Raw genomic sequence first — 21,201 nt, 5'->3', positions numbered from 1 at the left:
TTCTTTTCTGTTAATGTGCAGAGTAGCTTGTTAGAATAGATTGTGATTTACATCGGGGTGGGATAATGCCTGTTCTGGAAGGTCCCATGCACCCCTTATGTACTGGAGAATGATTACAGTTTTTAGTCATTATTTCAAAGATGTTGCAAGTACTTTCTGTAGCCTTTCTCTGTCTAAAAAATAACAGTAACAATCTCCTCAGGGCTTCTTCACATCCTGATTACAACCAAGCCTCTCATTAGCCTCACGGGGAGGCAGAATCAAATGCCATATGGTATTTTACACTTAGGATGCTGTGCTTAACCAAGAGCTGGAAGGAGGCAGGAAAAGGGGGAGTTAACAATTCATAACCATGTATGGAGCAGGCACAGCCCTCCTTGGACCCCGTTCAGCAGAGTCTGAGGGCCTCAGATCAGGAACTTTATCTGGCAAGTAATTGCATCGGCACGCTGGCTTTCTTGTGCGCGCGTGTGGGCGCTCGGTGAGCGGGACACGAAGCTGCAGAATTCTTTGTGCTGGCATCTGCACACAGGGATGAATTAAATGTACACACGCCTCCCGGGAAGGACCATGGCTGGATTCTACGGCTGCCTGAAAAGTAAAAAGTAAGTGCCATGCTGAGCCCTCCCCTCCGCCTTTCCAAAGCGAGCTGAGTCTGGTGGGCACTTGGAAATTCTGTCTTTGTTGTATTTCAGCAGCAGCACTGAACAAAATGCTCGTGACTGAAGTACTATTCTGAGTACAAAAGTGCAAAAAATCAGTTCTGGCTGAAATACCAACATGGTGAAAATTGGTCATGTTTTTTCCTTCAGAGGTATAAACATGAAATATTGAAAAAGGAATTAAGAATCTTTTCCTGTCTAATTATAGCAAGCAGAAAAATGTCCTCTTCCTTATTGATTAGCTGTTTTGTTTATATATTAACACATAAAAATGAGAAATAAAGAAATGCACATTGGCTTTTAAAAAATGTTCAGCTAGAAATTTGGCAGTAAATGCTCTTTGAGAACTTGGTGTACTTAATTTTTGTATGAGCAACCTGAGATTTATTTCTGTAATTGCTCCCTGTTGAGAGATTTGATTGCTTTTAAAATAAATATTTTGTATTGCTTCACTGACGTATTCTGTTGGAGCAGACTATGAAGGGAGAAGAGAATGGGATGATGTATATTAGTATAATATTTGTGCTTTAAACCACTGTGACGATGCATTCTGGTTTTTTTTCTTTGACATTCTCCCTGCTAAGGAATGGAACAAAATTTCTGCTGCAAAAACTGAGCAGTGGTTTTTGGTAATGTTTTGCATCTGCAGACTGTAGAGGGCTCTATTCTTGCATACAGTATGGGATTACAGAAAGTGAAAATGTACAGTGAAAGGCCAGCAAAGTCGCATCTTGAGACTTAAGATGTGAATGCTGATAGTTAAATGTATGGGTTAGTCCTGGTTAGGAGAGGGGGAAAAATACAGTTAAAAAGTGAAGCTGGGAATTCACTTTTTCTCCTTTTCCCTCTCTCCCAAGGTTGTATCCCTCATACCAACAGTTTAACTCGCATCACCCTGGTGGAAATGTGCATTTTCAAAGGCACACAGTTCCTCTTGGATCTCAGTTAGCATTTCCATCCCATATTGACTCATTTCCTCCTTTGAAACTTGCAACAGTGTCTATGAGATGGATCTAAGTACTTGGAAAGCAAGACAGCCTTAGAGAAAGGGAGAGGATGTGATCAGAACTAGCAAAAGGGCTAAGAGTGAGTCCTGATGAAGGTAGGAGGATTGGTGCTTGAACTGGCAAGAAAAATCGGTGTACATTGTTTGATTTATGCCAAGTTGTTTTTCACCCAAATCCTCCAGCATCTGATGCAGTTAAAACCCATTTGGACGTCTTAGGCCCTGAAGGCTGGGCAGATGAAGCTTCCCCCAAGCGACATACGATCTCTGCTTTCCTGGTGGATCTCCACCTGATCTATGAGGAACTGTGGTTTTTTTTTTTTCTTCAACAAATTATTTTTTCTCGTTACTCTTCAGTTAGGTCTCTACACTTGATATATATACAGGTTATATGCCTCAACCTGTTATTTCAGCCCTGTGGTATGTTCCCAACTGGATTAGTGCAACTGTTAATACTTTGCTGTCTTCACAAATTTTATATGCTGCTTTGGCTGTGGTTATTGGCAGTTAAAATGAGTCCAAGGCACCAATTGCAGTAGCAGTGATGCTTTTAGCCTGAGATTAATTTTGGATTACATTTGTTTGGAGTTTGACCTGAAGAGTTTGTCTTTCTGGACAAATGGCTCATTGGAAAGGCTTCCCCAAATCTGCACGTGGTCCTCCGGCCTGTAGGAGTCAGTTTGCTTTCTGAATGAAAGCTATTTTGGAACGAAATTGCTTATGTTTTAAACAATTGGCTTGGGTGCCAGCAGGGATTTAACCAGACTAGCACAGAGCTCAGTGCAGGCCATAAAACCTGACCCTGACGCTGGGAAAGGGGCCCGGCCAGGGCTTTGAGCTGCTGGGACCAGCTGAAGCACCTGAGCTGTTGGAACAGCTGCTTTGGGTGGCTTTGCTGTGCTGCTGGCACATTTACCTTCACTCCCCTACATTTTGCAAGGGGAAGCAAAGCCTCTGCCTTGGGACATTGTGGAAATGTATGGCTGAATCTGATCTTTGTGCAGAGTCTTGTCCCTGTGCTTTGTTAATGTTCTTTTATGAGATGTCACATTAAAAAAAAAAAGCCCAAAGCCTTAATCCAGGTAATTCTTCATTACAGCCACTATCTTGGCTGCTATTCCAATGAAATAGAAGTTGTAGATTGCTTTCATATTTCTCTTTAACCAGCATCTGCAACCTGAATAATCTTAAATTGTTCTTCCAGCAAGTTTGTTGCTTGTCATGCTTGCTCCAAATTTTCATTGTGCTTGGTCCTAGTATGGTGTCTGAAAAAAAAATTAGATCTGGACAGATATGATCAAGTTTTGTAAAGCTTGTGGAGGAATCTTTTCATACGTCTCTCAGTTTTCGGTACTGGCCAAATGCATAGTTATGAGCTGAAAATGTGGTTGCTTGAATAGTAAGGTTCACTGATGGTCAACGCAAACTGCCAGTTTCCAAAGACAAATATAGTGTGTTAGAAGCTATATAAAATATTTGGCTGAAGGCTTTGCATGCCAGCTCAGAACTGGTTTCTATAACAGCCTATAAGGAAATGTATTTAACTGGTCTGTACTTAATGCGGTCACTCAGGATTTCATGATGCCTTTCACAAGCAACCCCAGAATTATAGACATATTTCAATTTGAATGTTTTCTGCTATACCATGCTCTGCACTTCCAGTGGGATATTGTATTATTTTCTTGTAGTCCGAAACTGTAAAAAAATGCTGATGTGCACTTTTATCCTGCAAACAAGTTCAGCATTTGGGTAAAGCAAGTTGATCAAGGGATGCATCAGTATAATTTTGAATATATTTTTAGCTTGCTTGAGATGAAAGTAATTGCAAATTTAAGATGATGTTATGACCATGCAATGGAGCAAAATGTGTTTTCTGGATTAGGTGCTGTTACTCTGTTGCTGTAGCTTGTGTAGTTGCCTGTTCAGATGAATGTCAGGAAGGGAGTTTGCTGTTTGGTGGGATTACTGCAAAGACGGTGTAGTGCTGCCCGCCTGATGGACAACCAGCTAAGCCGAGATGCCTGTTCACTGCCTCCCGCACCATCGCCCCAAGCCATCTGTTGGAGATGGTCACAGGGGACAGTGGAAGGAATGCCAGAAGTCCCTTCATCCCTGGTGCATAATATAGTTTTTACAGCTTTTATATCTGTGTGGGATCCTTAGAGCCTTTGGTTCCCCATTCCCAGCGAGCAGATGGTGTTCCAGCTTGGACACCAGCAAGTGAATTGGAAGTGGTTTAAAACTCCACCAACTGCTACTGAAGTAGCAACTTGGCGCTGTGGGGAACGGGGCAGTTTAAAACTGTTGGCTCTTCTCTGTCAGCAGCTCATTTGCCTCCTGTGGCCTCTCTCCGTTTCGGAGGCACGTCATCGCTGCGAGTCTCAGTAGCCGTGTTTGGTGCCTGTCCGCAGGACGTGGTGCTTTGCTCTTCATCCCAGTTTTAGATGTGGAGCATCTCTCCAGGACTCACGGGCTGTTTGAAGTGACATCCTGGTTCCCCGGCCGTCCCAACCTGTGGCACCCCCAGCACGCCGGGGCTCGGTGGGGCTGGCAGCTGTTGGGGGCTGAGTGGCCTCGGAGTCGGTGCTGGGAGCTGGGGCAGAGCTGGTGCTGCGGTCCCGTGGGGAGCTGGGGGGTCTGTCTGTGTGCATGATAAATTCTGGTGAGATAAAATGCTTCCCTTCAGCACTTTGATATCCTGAAATATGTTTCTTTACCTGTCTTTATTGTACACCACTTTGACACAATATTTCCTAACCAGGGCAAGAAACACTCAGTAATGGTTTTTCCGTTTGTTGTTGTTGTTGTTTTTTGAGATGAAAACGTTTGAGGACAAAAGGTGGTTCCTGCCCAGCAAAGCAAGTTCACCAGTGCAGAGACAATCCCTGGATCCACACAGGGGTGACAATACAGGATTTCGAGAAACAGCTTATGGGAGGTGGCAAGAGGCAAAGCATTGAGCAGGAGAAGGGATGTGCTTGTGTGGGAAGTGGAGAGCTGTCCCAGCTGGGGCCAAGGCAGAGCGAGTGAGCTGAGGTGAGAGGACTCCCTGAGCATCATGATTCTGTCGGGGGAATCTTTCAATACACAGCCTATGAGCATGTTCCTGTACATGGCAGTTATACAGAGTATTTGGACATTTGTGAGCATTTTGTCTTCAGCCCACAGGGATCGTTCAGTATTATGCGTTCAGTATTAAATGTGTGCAGGCTTAAGTCATGTTTTCTTACTCAAGAATAGTAGAGAGGATGAGCAAAAGCAGTCAGGAGGTGGCAGAGCCATGGCACTGCAGGCAGTTGAGCACAGTTATTATAGTACAATGGTGCTGTATTATTAACGAAAAGATCAACTATTTGTCTTTGTTGATTCATTCCACTTGACTCATCTCTGTGCAAGAAGTTCAGTTCTGGCTTAATAGACCAGTGAGTCACCCCACATCTCCCAGTCCTCCTCGTTCTGTTGGTGCTTCTCTCTGGATGGTGTTTGTTTCAGTAGCCACAGCGGTGCGGTGTGTGTGCTGGCTGCAGGCAGAGGAATTCCAAGCAGGCATCCCTGTTTGTTTGGTTTCAGCAGAACAGCCCTCTCCTTATCTCCGAGGTGCTGAGTATTTGAGAGATGTGCACCTTTAATGCTGCCTGTCCTGCTTTTCTTGCACCGGAGCTGAACCTTCTTGGTTTGGGACAATCTGCTGAATGTGATTCTCGCTCTTCCGCACCATTTGGCTGTCACGGTTTTTGACTGCATTATTTTGCCAGGCTGAGCCATGAAAACATCTTGTCATAATTTTGCCTTATGATCTCTTCTTACACAGAAAACTTCTGCTCAGTGTCTAGCTTTGTACCCTTACAGCCAACTGCAGAGATTAATTTAGCGTTCCTCCTTGTACAGAGGTCTAGAAAGTTTAATAGCTGTGATATGAAGGCCTATAATTGGCTTTAGAAGATGAAATCTGGCTATAAACATGCAAGACAAAAATGTGGTAGGTCTAAGCTGCACTTCCAGTAGATAACCTACCTGAGCTGGTGTAGGGCAGCTAGAGCTGATTAGCAGCCAACCTTGCGAAAATCTGAGATAAGTCTATGGGGAGACAGGAAGAATCCCCAAGGTGATTCCAGGGTTGATTTATGTCCCCTCCTGCCAGTTTCTCTTAGGGGTTGCTGCTGTAAGAAAACAGTTGAGCACAAGGTGCTCCACTGTAACATAATCCAAGTTTATGGTTCCACATTAAAACTGTTGCAGTTTCAAGGTTGGTAAAACTATTATGGATTAAGGAGTTTTAAGCAGTATTTTGGATACGGCAAATACTAACTGCCGATTTTTGATTTTTTTTTTGGTATCTTGTTATATTATTCATAATTATTTGTGTCAAGATAGCAGGTGGCCCTCCAAGACTTCATTGTGGGAGTCACTGTTTAAACAAACAAACAAAAAAGTCAGTTAATATCCTGTCTGATTTTGCTCGCAGACTCTGAGCTGTCACTGTTCATCACCGCGTTAACAGTCAGGGTTGTGCTAACAGCTCGACATTTCCAACACGATGTACATGAAAAAGCTGAGACGGGGGCCACACGCACCATTATTCATTTTTTAACTGTATTGTTACAACAGTGCGTGCTGCTGCACTTGTATAGGTGTACAGGTATCGAGACATTCTGTGGGCTGTCGTACGCTGTCACCACGCTTGTGTCTCTGTGACTGCTGGAGGGGACTGTAGCACTCTCGGTCGGAGCAGCGTAACTTGGCTGTGCAGACCAAGCTGCCTGATTTTGCTTTTTAACCATCCATCCAGAGCTAAGGCAGCATTCCAGCTTCAGATTTTTGTGGTGGTTGTTTCTTTTGGCCTCCGAGTTTCAAGGATCTGGTGCTAATTAGTGAACCGAATGTTTGACTTTTATTCATGATGAATTCATTTATGCTTATTCATTCTCAGAAATATGTAACTGTGCTTTTGCCAGGCTTGTAAGTATCACTCATCTAACAACGCGGTTCTGATCCACACAGTAGTTCGGATGCAAATGGGATGTATTTGAACACTCTAGCTCAGAATTATGATGCAGGCATCATGTGAATCATCAAGCTATCTGTGTATGTGGGAAAATACAGATATCACAGAGGTACAGAGGGATTGTTTCTTGGTTCATTCTTGCAGTCAAACTGCTTTCCATCATCTCAGTTTAGTGAAGAGAATGTTCCAGAAGCTGAATTTTCATTGCTTTCCTTCAAAAAATACAAATCGTCGTATTGGTTCCTTTCTTGCAGCCTTGGCCTGTGAAGACCTTACAGAACGTCTGTCCCCATCTGATTCCTTCCCCCTCTCCCAGTTACCTACTTGCCAGTATCCCATCTTGTGTCCTTTTTTCCTACTGTCACGTACCCTCTCTGCTCCCTGGTGCTGCCGTGCCGCCCTCTTCAAAACACAGTTGAATACAGCTTGATAGTCCATTGGTGCAAACCAGCATTAGCTCAGATAATCTTATTTTACATGATCCTATTTTAAAGAGGTATTTGTGGATGGAATCCCAGAGAAGTAAGATCCCTTTTTAGCGGTTACTCATACTAAAGAGAAAAGTCAGCAGATGCCCTTGGGACAGAAATGCCTCAGGGACTGTTTTAAGCACATGCATGATCTCCCTTGGCTCTCACAGTTCTCCATGTGCTTCGAGACCAAGGGTACTTCAGAAGCTGCCTAGAGAGCAGCAAGAAGAGAAGAGCAGGGACAGCAGGAGATTTCCTGTAGAGCACAAGAAGAGAGACCCCCAGACTCCCCACACAGCTCCGGAATTGTTCCTTCTGCAAGTGTGGAGGCCGCCCCAGGCCTTCCTCCATCAGCAGCCAAAACGGGGTCTGAATTCCAGAAATACTCATGGGCAGTGGGAGCTCGGGGGGTTTAGCCAGCCAGACACAGTGTGTTTCAACACAGGAGGGAGCTGGCCCTGTTTTTATTTTTGTGTATGCACAGGCAGTAGACATCGCCCCAAGTAGGTTTTGGGACTTCACAAGAAGAGAGATTTCCTGAGCTTCCTGCCAAAGGCAGCTTCTGAGACCACAAAGCCTGCATTTTATTTGCTCTCTTATGGCCAAAAGATGGCTGGCTGTTTTTATGACAGTTTGATCTTCAGAGTGAAAATTCGTAACACAGTTAGCCCTGGAAATTTCTCTTAGCTTCTCCTTTTTTTTCAGTGCACTTTGAATTCCTGGGCATTAAATATCTGTATTAACTCCTCTTGGAAGAAATGTGTCCTGGGAAGTTTGACCTACCTGAAGATTATTTTTTTTTCCCCATCCTTGAGCTGCTCTTTAACACACAAATTGAAGAATAAGTTACTGTTTTGGAAAAACCTTAAAAAAAAGAAAGCTTTAGACATAGCTTAAAGTCCCATGTTTCAGTTCTGGCGTTCAGTTTGCTATTGTTTCAGCCTCATTTCCCCTCCAATATTCCGACAGTTTAATTTGGTAAAAATGTCTCCAGATGCTTCTTTTGGGCCCAGGATGTAATGATTCTTCACATTTCGGGAGAATAAGACCTTGGAAATCAGTGTGAGACTCAAATACGGAGGCATGGCAGATGTGCAGGCTACTCTTGTGAAATTTTGTGGGCTCTGTTATTTATCTTTTCTGTGGTGGTAGCCCTTGATAGCAGTGTCAATCGGTATGACTCCAGCGTCAGAGGTGAGTGCTTTGCTCCTTCATAGGGCTCGTTAAGCTTTCCAGGTGTTCATTGTGACCACCTCGATGCCACAGGTAACGAATCTCAAGGCTGAGCGATAAATAACTTGGTTACTGTCAGCAATCCAGTAATTTTCCCTGTTACCCAGTGATAGAGCCAGGAAAATCAGCCAGTTCTCCCAAGTCCCAACCCAGTAGTCTCCACCTGGTAGGAGATGTTTAAAAGATGAGCTCTGTCTCAAAGATTGTAATGTCTAAACTAATAGTTGTCACCTTCACAGTTTGCAGATATTGGCAATTTCCATGGAGTTTTCTCAGACACACAGTTTTTCAAGCCCCTGTAGCGCATGTTGAAGCCAACTGATGGTAAAGTCCTTTTGCTGATCCCCACAAAGCCGCCCATGGGCTCCCAGGGCTCTGCACACCACGGGTCAGATATCAGTCATCCAGCTTTATGCTGGGAGACCACAGGTGGAACAAAATGAATTAGAAATTTGGAGAAGGGGTAAAAAGCACACACGCAAGCTAGAAAACAGTGGCCGAATAGGCCCATCACTCAGGCCTGGGGTGGAGGATTATGCGTATTTATTGAATTTGCCGCATGACAAGGCAGAGACAGTAAGCTTTACTTTTATTCCCATATTTGACACTCTGACATCTTGACTCTGGTAGCATGAGGCATGTCTGCTGTTTAGTGATAGTGGCTTGACATTTCCTGTTGCTTTGCTCTTGAAACTATTTCCAAAGGCAGTAATGCTTACTGGGTTTAGCTCCCCAACTGGCAAAGGCAGCCTTGGGTTACATCCCTGTTGATTTTTAAATGCCTGGTCTCCCTCCTTCCTAACTGCTCCAAATGTATCCGTGTCAAGTAGGTCTGAACGTGTCTCCTGCTGCTGGCAATGTTCAAGCTGCTTAGCACAGTTGCTGGATGACTTTGCTGATGATTTTACTTCTTTTTAGGAAGAGTGGAAGAAGATCCTTATTCCAGCTGTTTCCTGAAATTTCCTCAGTGTAGTAGCGTAAAGAAAAAGAATTACTACATGGGAAAAGCACTGACTTATTCCTATGTTAGTGCCAAATGGTGCAATTCAACCGGGTCACTTAATGTACATTCCTTTAAAACAGAGGCAGTCTGGATCCAAAGTATTGGCTGAACTCTTGTGTGTGCTTAGGTCATGACTATGTTGGTGCCAGTCTTGATTTGAGCAAAGTTCTGACACATTTCTTTTGATTGGTGCAGACCAGAAAATGCACTGGAAAAACTAGGTGATAGATTATTATCAGGGGTGGGCTATTCAGAAACATGTTACTCAGCTTTTGGCAAACAGGTAGATATTTGCTCTGTTACCTGAGCAGATACAAACTTGCAGTGGAGATCCTCATGTTGACAGCAACAAGACAAGGTCATGCTAATGAGCACTGCAGGGTAATTAGGTGTATGAGAGCAGCTTGAAGTGGCACGTCCAGAACAGGTTCATCTCTCGGGCACGGGTGCCAAGCGTTGCGAAGCTGCGGTAGCTCGAGCTTCAGTTTGGCCTTTCGAGCTGAGTGCCAATAACAGCTGCTCTGCTGCTGGTACCTGCCTCAGGTTTGAGGTGACGCAGGTCTGTGTGTGTGCCGCAGTCCTGTCCCACGAGCAGGGAGACCGTTCTGCAGTGACTGAGCAAATGGCACAGCTGCTGAGAGCCGGGGCAGGGGACAGAGGCGTTCACTCTCAGTTCCCGGACTGGCAACACTCTGCATTTCCACTAGTTTCTGTAGTAGCTTATAAATGTTTTTGTCTCGTTTGCCCTTCCCCCTTCTTATCCTTTTGGCTTCTCACACAATTACAGACGGAGCCTGTGTGACTGTATGAAAGGCATTTCCTCTTGGTACTTTATTTTTTTTAAGTCAGCTTCAGCCCACCAGCTGCTTTCCATTAGTGTTACACACACTCTCACTAGGAGGGCGGCACATAATGCTTCAGGCACTGCTGAATAGCAGGAATTCTTCAGAATCACTGTCAGACAGAGACTTCTCAGAGCAGATTTAGGTAAAAGGAGTTCAGCACACTGGGACCTGTCTTCTGGCAAGCCTCCTGGAGGAGTCAAGGTGTGGGGACAGAGCGCGGTGAGGGGCTGTTGTCTGAATGCAAAGTGTGGCAGCTGTGAATAGATCTCTTTATGTGAATGGTTGTTTGCTCTGGGTACCTCGTCAAAGTTAGGAGCTGAATGTTGTCTGTTGCTTTGGGGAATTATGACCTCCTACTTGATCCTGGGAGAGTATTTTGTTGATATTATCTAGTTGCTTATCCAGACTTCCTGATGGCTACTATTGCTGTATGATTTGTGATCCTTGGAAAAGGACCTTAAACTTTCTTAAACTCCCCCTCCTTCCATGAAAAATTACAAGAGCAATGTTCATTAACTTTGTGGACTCCTCCCTTCACCGTTAACTGTGGAGGCAGTAGCAAGAGTCCTCAAGTAAACTGCTGTTTGTGCTATTCTCTTACCTAAAACAGTCACAGTCTGGCAAGGGACATTCTGACTAGGGGCTGGCAATAAACCTGGGCATTTCATCCTCCTAACACTGCACTGTACAAGAGTACAATGGGATCAGCTGGGCAAGGTCAGATCTCAGTTCCTGCTGTCGTGTTGGGTCGTGCCCTGTTTCGGCAGAGTTGTTTGTGGGATCCCACCATTCAGCTTGTTCCCTGAACGGGGACCTTGAAGTGCAGTTTGCTCAGCTCCGCTCATGGAGACCAAAGGGAGCTTTGTTTGTTGGGTTTCTGATACGCTCAAGGGATGTGAAAATTGAATAGACATCTTGATGGCTCTGCTATTGCTTTGTGATTGACTCTGAAAATCCTGTTCCGTGGAATTGTAGAGGGTAAACTTTACTTCATTTACTGTCATTGGATTAACTAGTTCATTGATAGTTCGCTTGTAGGGCTCCCAGAGAGGAAAGCAATGAACCACATCACGTCAGAACAAAGTCCTCTAATGTGCTTTAAGAAGACAGAGTAGAAATTTAACCTGTCACTCACCTTTTGCTGCAGAGTGTAATCTGAATATGAAGCCATCCTTCATTCTGTGTTTTTGTGAAAGCTGGTGCTCAGCAGAAACAGAGGGGCTTTCTCTGAGGTCCTGCAGTAGCTTGAAGTGTGTTCTGGGGGAGGGAAGGCTGCCTGCAGGGTGGTGGCCTGGAGCACCCCCCGGGGGACCTGCGCTTCCCTCTGGTGATCCATCTTGCTGGGCAAAGCGCGCGTCCTGCAATCTGGAGCATAGGCTTGATTTCAAATTATTTGTGTAGCCTGAAGGAAATTCGTCTTTAAAAGCTCCAGGCAAAAATTTCACTTATTTCTCTTGGCTGCTTGCCATTGTCTGTCTTCTATAGGCGATGAAGATGCTAACTGAATGCAGTGCCTTGTATTCTTGAGTCTTTATTTCCTCAAGCATTTATTTATTAGGAAAGAGGCTGTTCAGGGTTCAGCATCTCCTTTGATCTCTCTGTCATAAGGCCTTCTGGAATGCTTATACAGAAACATGGGGCTGAAGCTGAAGAAACGCTAAAGGTGGGGTAGGAGCCTTGCTGTGCAGTCTCCAAGTCTCTGCTGGAGAGACGGCAAGGAGGTTGTGTCCCTTCTGTGAGGCTGAGCAGAAAGCGTTTCTGTTTGTCTTGGGCCTTTGTTAAATGCAGGAAATTTGAGTCCTGTACAATGTTAACTTCCCAGGAGTCCTTAAATACACAAACCAAGCACTGAAAGGGAATTGTCTTTTCTTCTTGTAGCATTTCCCACCACCCCATATAATGTACATGTTCAGCAATGTACTCAGCTGGGAAAAGGGAACAGTCACAACACCACCCTGGGGCTTGATTACTCTTGCCCTGTCACCACCCTCCCATAGAACACTCCAAGTATCTGTCCAGTTGCCCCAGTTTGTAAAAGGGAGACAAGGATATTTCTCCTGTTCCTGGAAAATACTTTTTTCTCTTAAGACTCATTAGTTCCTTCAATGACTTGAAGAGATCCAAGCAAATGCAACACAGTAGAGTTATTAATGGAAGTTTTGTATGGGATAGCAGGGAGCCTAGATCTAAACCACCAAACCAGGTGAGGGTAGTGATGATTGCTAACTAGGTCCGGTTCCCTGCTTTGAGAGTAAAGCAAACCCTACGACTTTGTAGGAGTTTTGTTGCTTTAAAATACACCCTGGCAATGCAAATAGGGTATAGTATTGACAGGTTTATTGTTGTGGTTGTAGCTGTATAGGAAGGGAATTCACTGTTTGCAAGTAATGGATTAATTCATAGGTGCAGTAATGCAGCCTGTCACCCCGTGCAAGGAGAGGTGAACGCTGTGTATTCAGCCCTTGCTGCTCTCAGTAAACTTTCAGTCTTTTCCGCGGCTTTACACAGGAATCGCTGCAGTGAACTCACTGGCCAGGGCTGGGGCTTTCAAGGTGACCGGCGGAGACTGAGCATCTTGTTTGTGCTGTACGTCTGCAGCAGGAGGCCTGTGCGTATGCGGGGATTGCAAATGCTGTTTGAGAGAGGATTAAGAACATGATTAGAAAGTTGTAGGCTGGGGAAATGTGCCCGGTGCTTCACTTCTAGTGGGAAGCAAAGAGTAGGTGGGACATGACGACTGTCCTGCCTTGGCTGGCCAGAGCTGTCAGTCTGTCTCTGCTCTGCCTCGACTTCTCCCCCACCCAGGAGACCGTCTCCTTCATGCCTCTGCGGGCTCCTTCTCCCAGCTGGCTGCTGGCATCTCCTAGCCTGAAGAGTACCAGAAGTACTGCTCCAAAAGGCCATTTATTTCACCTGATATTTTTATCACTAAAATCAACATGCATACAGTATTTGTTTAAAACTTCGTCTGTAGTGGCGCAGTGCTCTGAGAGAGCTCCCAGGGTGCACATGGTTAGTACGGCTGATTGAACTGAACGGGCATGGTATCGATACATCTGACACTGCATCTGTCAGCTGTCATTAAGGCCTGGAAGTGGTGCATGTCCGAAGGTTCGATCAGTTAACGCCTGTGCACTCACATGTATTGGTATTGATGGGGGTTTGTCCTCTTTTTCTCCATGACATTGATCCCCAGGCTAGGGCTTGTTGCTCAGAACATCTGCTAGCTGTTCTCTGTAAAGTACAACTCACTGCCACCAGGGTTTGAAGTGTATTGTCTAATTGCTAACTTTCCTTCAGGTATGTCATCAAGCTTTTAATGATGGAACTTACACTTCGCTGTAAATATTTTTTTTTTTCTCCCTTGTCATTTAAATGCTTGCTAACTGAAGGCTTGGAAAAATCTGTGATGGTTTCCTTCACCTCGAGTCGCTGTCCAGTTCACTGTAAAAAGATGATCCTGTGATGAGGAATACGAAGGCACCAAACCATTAGGTCCTAAATGGGCTACGTTTGCAAACAACCAATGTAATTGACACTTGACCTCGATATGCCCCAGAGAACTCAGCTATAAAATTGAATTAACGCGGGAGATTATTTGATTGTGAAGAGACTGCCTTGGAGCTGAACTGCTTTGCAATTATAGTTCTACTTGTATAAAAGATTGGAAATAAATGCTTGCAGTTGTAATAAGCACAGTGGTCAAAATATCGCCAAAGGCTGGAAGGATTCTGACCGAGCAACTGAGATGATAGAGTGATTTAAATAAATGTAAAATCGGTATAAACAAAGCTGGATCTGAAAGCAGCATTTTCTCTTGCTTTGATTTTGTTGAAGGTGGGTAAAGCAGAAGTTAGGGGTCTAAATGGGCCAAATGTCAGGCCCACTCACATTCTGTGAAAATAGGCTCAAGTTTGGGGACTTGCCAGTTTGTCCTTGTAAATTTGTTGAATGCTTTCTTGATGTTTTATTTCAAATGCATTTCCCTTTCCCTCAAGAAAAATCTTAACATAATCAATATCCATGGTATATAATGTTTAGAAGTGAATTTCTTTTTAATACAGAGAAAGGGGTTTATGAGTAAGTGTGCTGATGATCGCTTTAATCAAAACATGCAGGAAATGCAGATTTTTTTAAATTTTTTTTTTTTTGACAGTCCCATCACTTCTGATTTTGTGCCACTTACCTTTTAAGGTTATCTGAGAACGGGGGCGCATAGGAAAGTCCCAAGGCTTTATGGCATGACAGATTGTAGAATGTGCAGTTGGTACAGAAGAAATAGAAAAGTTTACTGATTGGCCAAATTAGTATAGAATCATAATCTTCTTTGCTGTTGAGATAGTTAACTTGGCAGCACTGTTATACCACTTGGAAGGTGGAAAATTGTTAGATGAGGTCTATGCAGAAAAAGGAGCAGGATTTGCTTCTGGGTATTTTCATTTGTTTGTAAAGATTTCTTACTCTTTAAGTCCTGACACAGCATACTGAAACTGCTAACTGTGTAAATGTATCACCTAGATATATCCCATAATAAAGGACGGTATTTATGAGCCGCCCTGCTAAACTGTCACATTTCCATTGTTGCTTGACATTTGTCCTGTAACTCGTGCAGTCTGCTGCTTAATTCCTTTGTCTGTGACAGACACCCATTTAGGAGTCTTGGAAAATATAAAGTGGAGCCAGTTAACATTGAATGATCTTAAAACTAGGCTGAACTTTTGTTTTCATTGGAGAGGAAGATGATGCCATCAACTAATTTGGTTGATCAATAGCCGTGCTCGCGATAAGGTTTCAAAGCTTGTGGCTAAAAGCTGATTGCACTGCATCCAAAATAAATTTGATCTATTGCTTTCCACAAATGTAGCATAGCCTAGGATGGTGCCTCAGTGCTGATGCTTAACTAATTTTAACAATGCTGACAGATTAGCCTGCTTCCTGTTCTGAGGACACTAATACATGAACCCTCGGCAGCAGAGCACTTACCTAAGATGTTTTTTACAGTAGCATGGAGCTGGCACTCTCTAGCAAAAAGCAATCATAAATGCTTATTATTCTGAGACTGGGAAGCATGATAGTCTTTGCTGAGCAAGTTTAATGACATCTTTCATTAATGAAAACTTTCATCCGGGTTTCCTAAAAAGAGAGAGGTACTGGCAAGGAATTAGACTGGTTCATTAGTTTTGGCTGGGGAAACATTACTGAAAAATGAAGAAAAGTTCTGTGGCCGAAGTGCAAAAAAGTGTGCAAGCTGTATTTGTGATAAACTTTTGGGTATGCAGTTTCAGAAAGGGCCCAGACACGTTCTTTCTTCATGCTGAGCAGGACCATATTCTGCTGGGAAGATGGACTAAAATTTAACTGATGATTTTCATCTCTATTTCAGTGACTATATCATGGCTACGGGGCCAACAGAGGTCACACAGTCACCTGAAACAGGAGACACAGTTGAAGAGTGCACAGGTAAGCAGTTGTTCTCTGAATGTATAGCTGATCTGGAAGTCAAGTATTATTTTCTTTGGGTCGAGGGGTCCGTAATATTTTGTTTTGCAGTGTGGTTTTGGTTTTTGTAGTGTTTAAAAAAAAAAAAAAGTGGTTTCGTCAACTGGCAATATTATAGGAGGGATCTTTTGATGTGCAGTACTGGAGGGTTGTAACCTGATAAGAGGATATTCCTTTCTGATTCTGGCTTGGATTTTCAAAACTAGGATGTTAGCGCTTGAAGGGCTGATTGTGGTACCTGCTCTGATGGATCCCACAGAGAGGGTTGAACCTTCAGCGTCTGTTTGTGGGAGCTGGATCGGTGCCCCCACCGCAGCCTCTTCCTCTGCTTCTGGTCACAGACAACCGTTTGTTACTTATTCTTTAATCTAGTGGCAAGAGCTGACGCAAACAGTCTTGAAGGAATGAAATAATAGGCAAGAAAGGAAAATGTCTTAATTATGCCAAAGAATTGTCATAATTAAAGGAAATCCCCTTTGCCAGTGTTCAGACTATTAAGGAGACAGGTGAATATGAAGAACAGCATCGTGGCTGAGGCATTTCAGGAGAAGTGGCTGTCATATCACTTGATTTCTTTTTTTCTTTTATTTGTCTAATGTGTCACAATTGTCTTATATGTTTGTGTTTCAAAGGTTGTCTTGTGTTATCCTTTAGAAATACATTTCCCACCATCAGAATATTGGTAGAAGAAAGAAGCAAGTGGCAAAGTGATTGTTAGTTGAACTCTGCATGGCAGATAGATGGGGTGAAGAAAGTGTAATGATGGATGCTCAGCAGTGACTGGTTTATTAAATTTATTATCTAGTTTATCACATAGCCCAGTGGTATCCATGGCACATTGGTGAACTTCCACGAAACCCACACATGCAAATGTTGTTCTTGGATTCACTATGCAATTCAGAAAATGGGTCAAATTCTGACCTAGGTGACAGAGAAGGCAGGAGATGACTTGCTGTCTTAAGTGTTGGCTCTAAACCCACCAGGAACATTTCTGTCTCTAACTGAAGCAACATTTTAAAAAGTTAAAGGCTGCTGCAGTATTGCTGAAGTATTCAAGAGACACCTGACTGGAGCCTGGTAAAGCCATTTCAGCATCTTTTATTTACTTCCCCTGTAATATAGGATTGCCTCACCTTTTCCTCTTCATAGCTTTGATTGGCTTGTGATGTAAAGGCTCTAGGAGGCTGAAATGCCCAGCCTTCGCAGTCTAGTCAATTAATTTCTTGAGGTTTACCTTGTTGTCTGACTAGTAGTAGAGGGCTGCCAGGCCATGCTGCTCCTTCTTGATGGCCATAACCAGGTCACGGTCCAAAAACTGTCTGCACACAATGCTAGCCTTACAGAATTCCATGATTTAATTGTCCTTCTGGCAATATCAGGTATTTTTTTATGAAGCTAGAATCATGGTATTTTCTGACAATCTTGTCTGTGCTTCTTTTTTGTTTGTTTCTTTTTTTTTAAAAAAAAAAAAACCCCTGTTTTTATTGGTGAAAGTATCTAGTCCTTGGATTTGAGGAAAAAATGGAAAATGTGCCCTGAACACACCTTAGGAAGTCAGAGAGCATAGAAGATCCCAAAATTAACTGTTTACTTTAAATATGATAAATATATATTCTTCATGCTTTTTACAGCCTCAATTTGTCACTGTAAAAAGCATCTTTTTTTTCTTCTATCTTGTTATAGGCAAGAACCATGCAAAGAGCAGAAGGACGTGTTAATTCTCTCTGTGAACAGGAGAACCAATGAAATAGGCAGTACACAAACAGTAAAAAATACAGATGAAACAAACTTTCCAGAGAAAGCAAAATGCTTACTACTGCTCCTTTTCTGTTACAGTGGGCGAAATCATAGTTAAGCATAAGCAACTGAGTTTTGGGAAGGCTTTTGCTTTTTAGGGCAGTAGCCCTTAAATTTAATCTTTTATTTTTAATACCATAAAATTGAAGATTGACAGCCATAAGAATTCAGAAATCATGAGTCATTATTCATCAGTGGGTAAAGGGCAAATAGGCATAGTTGTGTAAGCTTGGAATTTCTCTCCTTGCTTTGACTGGATTTTTGTGGTGCAGTGAATTTTTTCCATGTTAAGTAATAAGATCCTCTTATATATTATTAGTTCAAGCATCATAGAGCACTCTACCCATTTAGTGATATGTTGGACTACTTCGTAGTGCACTGAAATGTAGACACCTTTGAAATAAATGTGGCATCCTTTTAATGGTGTGTGAAACCAGCGCACGACCGTTCGGAGCAGGAAACGAATTTGAACGCCTCTTTCTGAGCTGTGTCTTTATTGCCAAATGCTCTCACATCGGGCAGTCCCACAGTTTTCATCTGCATGCAGATTTTTATCTTATTTTGCGTAATAATATGTCAAGTGCCCATCTTCTGGAACTGCAGGGAAACTTACTGTTTTCTCAGGCATCTGAAGCAGCTGAGCCGAGTGCGGCTGCAGGGGAATCATTGCTGGAGGGGCTGTGCCCTGCACATCAGTAATGAATTAAGAGGCTGGAGAGGGCACTGAAGTGACTGGTGTGTCTGTATCAGAGGAGACTCTTGCACAATGATACGCAAGTGTTGTCCCACGCCAGCTGAGGTTTACTCGTTGGCAGCATTTGCAAATCCTTTCCATGGGCTCCATTATGCAGGTGGCACCACTTCTGATCTAAATGAGTATTTGGAGTGATGCCTTGGCAATGTTATCCTTTGTGGTAGGACTTATGTCTGTTTTTCTTACATGTCCTGAGGATCACTTAAAAAAAACCAACAACAACAAAAAATCCCCCAAAAAACACCCCAAAACCACCAAACCAAACCAACCAAACAAAACTACAAAAAACCAAAACACACACCAAAAAATCACCACACACACACACAAATTCCCCTGATTTTCTGGAAATACAAGCATCTAATTAAGCTCATCAGTAATACTTGCACTAGGACCAAACTTGCTTTCCATCCATACCAGTGTCAGCTGAGCAGCGGACATGGCAGTGTCCTTGTTATTCATTTATACCGCCTTCAAGTTGCAAAGCTCTCCGCACATAGCAAAGTCTGCTGTTTTGTTCTTAGAGTCATTGGACTGCATTAGCAGACATTGCTGACTTGATAATTTTGGGGCACTGCTTTCATGAAACTTTTTAATCTTTTCTTTTGCTCGCCTAAAATAAACCAACTCAACTTTGACAAGTTTCCTGGTACAAGGTACATTGTCTAATTGCTGATATGAATGGCAGTAGTGGTAGGGAGGTATTTCTGAAGATTCTCTAGGGGACATTCAACACACTCGTTTTATTTGAAAGGCACTATGGTCTTCCAGTTGCTGTGTGACCTGTCTTCTCATACCAGTTCTTGCTATGGGCGCAGCATGAAACCCATTGAGCTCTGTGAATGTCTTAACAAATCCAAAAACCTTGGGGTCAGCTCTGTGGTCTGGGTCAAGCAGTATAACCTGTATGTTTTCTGTGACTATCTCCTTCACTTACTGCCTGATAAGCAGCAGTGGAAGAGAAAAAGATCTTCCACTGATAAACCCACCGTAGGAGCGTCGCATCCCATTACTATTCAGATGAGCGAGACTCCACTGATAGTTTTGCTCTACATGGCTTGAAAGAGTTGGTGTCAGTGACAGCCCAAGTCTCTTGCAGAGCAACGTGCAGCTCTTCCCTGGCTGCTACTGCTCTGTACAGAGGTAGGAGCCATTTCCCCAGCCCGTGCCGGACGGTGTAGCAGCGTCCTTGTATGTCCTGACGTATGGTGCTGGCACTGCTCTGGAGAGCAGGGAGGAGACGGGGTGAGTAGATCTCAGCATCATTGTTTACTTCTCAAAGTGTGCGCTGTGTGATGCAGCTGTGTGGTGGCACAGCTTCAGCCCAGATACGGCCTGCTGGCAGAGTTCCCTACACGTACAGGGCACACGTTGAGGCAGAGCATCGCTGACTAAGTCATTGCTGGGAGAAGACAATAATTGTGTTGAAATAATGCCTTGCTTATGAAGGAATCCTCCAGCTGTGGGCATTTGTTATGCCAACTGCTGTAAAGTATTAATTGAATAATGAATTTGGCCCAGATATGCAGTGATGTTATTGCTCTGCATATGTATTTAAGTCAATCACGGAGGTCTTAGTACAACAGTTTGGCCCAGACCACTCCAAACTGACCCCTTGATGTAAGGGACCAAATGCAGCACTTGTGTGCTGAAAGAAAATATAAATAAGAATGTTAAAGTGTCTTAGGTTATTAAAAATGAAAGAAATCAGTAATATTTCGTGTGGTTTATTTTGTTCTTTTTGTATTTCTTTTCATTTGGGCAATGGAAAATCTGAAATCAGATTAACAGTTTTCTAATTTTGTTCTTAGAGCTGCTCTGTTTGAGGATTTCATGTCCTGCAGCGCAGTGTCTTAGTTTAAGTTTGCTCCATTGTCCTTAGAGGAGGTGTTGATTTTATTTTGGGGCAATGGTTTAACGTGGAAACAGATACTTTGGTTTGAGAGTTTATAAATCCTTTTGCCAGTCTCAGTCTTTTTGCCAAATGTTGAACATCCTTCAGGTGTTGTCTCCTTACAGCGAGTGAAGAGAAAGCAGAACTAAACCGAGCTAAGTAATGAACAATAAGACACATCTGCATCAATTTTTTAATTGAAAATATGTCAAGTGTGATTGTCATGATCACTGTTCAATTGTAGGTAGATGCATTCTCTACATAGGGTGTATTTTTCATAAACGGGAACCTAAGTAGGCACCACTGTTGTCAGCTTAAAGCCAGTGTTGCTTTATGGGCAGCACATGTAAGAACTGCAGCTTCACCTTTCACTGGACTTCAGCACTGAATTATTTACAAAGGAGCTGACTAAAACTGAATGGACTGCTCTAGCTTTGAGGACTTCTCCAGAATTTAAGAGGTAACATTCTCTAAACTAACCAACACCTCCAAGTTCCATAAATTTTCATTTTTCTCATGTTGCAGGAAAGAAAAAATCCAAATTTCAGACTTTCAAGAACTTCTTTGCCAAGAAGAAAAGGAAAGAGCCTCCACCTCCCAGGGGAGAGAGTAATTTAAAACCGAGCCAGTCCAGCAGCGATGTCAGCATCTCTGTGCTCGACACTACTGCGCTCCATTCACCGAAGGAGGCTGGGTAAGGAAAATATATAAATAAAAGCAGACCTCTCTCAGCGGTAGGATGGAAGCATGAGCTGGCCCCTTAGGAGCAACCTCTGTCCAAGTTTGTGCAAAACAAGTCCTAGTGCTGATGAAGGAATTCCAGGAATTTCCTCTTTCTTTGCTAGCGCTTCAAAAGCCAGGCTGGAGAGGAGGGGGAGGACAGCCAGGGGCAGGGATGATCCAGCCTCTTAGTCTAAAACTGCAGATAGCCCAGATTGTTTTGATTTGTTTTAGTGTTTGAAAGCTGTCCTGGAAGGTCGGATCAGCAGCAACTTTCCAAGAGGATGATGATTGAGTAGTACTAGTAGCGAGATTA

General features: G+C 43.3%; 1 protein-coding gene across 1 annotated transcript in view; it reads left to right on the top strand.

Moving 5' to 3' along the window:
* The first annotated feature begins 565 nt into the window (after nucleotides 1–565).
* The window catches only part of KIAA1210 (KIAA1210 ortholog), a 42,230-nt gene continuing 21,594 nt past the window's right edge, over nucleotides 566–21,201 (top strand). Inside the window, exons 1-3 of the mRNA XM_065643360.1 lie at nucleotides 566–605; nucleotides 15,608–15,684; nucleotides 20,691–20,859. Of these exons, the coding sequence (XP_065499432.1) occupies nucleotides 571–605; nucleotides 15,608–15,684; nucleotides 20,691–20,859 (281 nt within the window). The 5' untranslated portion in view covers nucleotides 566–570. The remainder of the gene's footprint in view (nucleotides 606–15,607; nucleotides 15,685–20,690; nucleotides 20,860–21,201) is intronic.

Source organism: Caloenas nicobarica, chromosome 12, assembly GCF_036013445.1.
Source record: "Caloenas nicobarica isolate bCalNic1 chromosome 12, bCalNic1.hap1, whole genome shotgun sequence".
NCBI lineage: Eukaryota > Metazoa > Chordata > Aves > Columbiformes > Columbidae > Caloenas > Caloenas nicobarica.
This window is presented reverse-complemented; position numbering and strand designations above follow the sequence as displayed.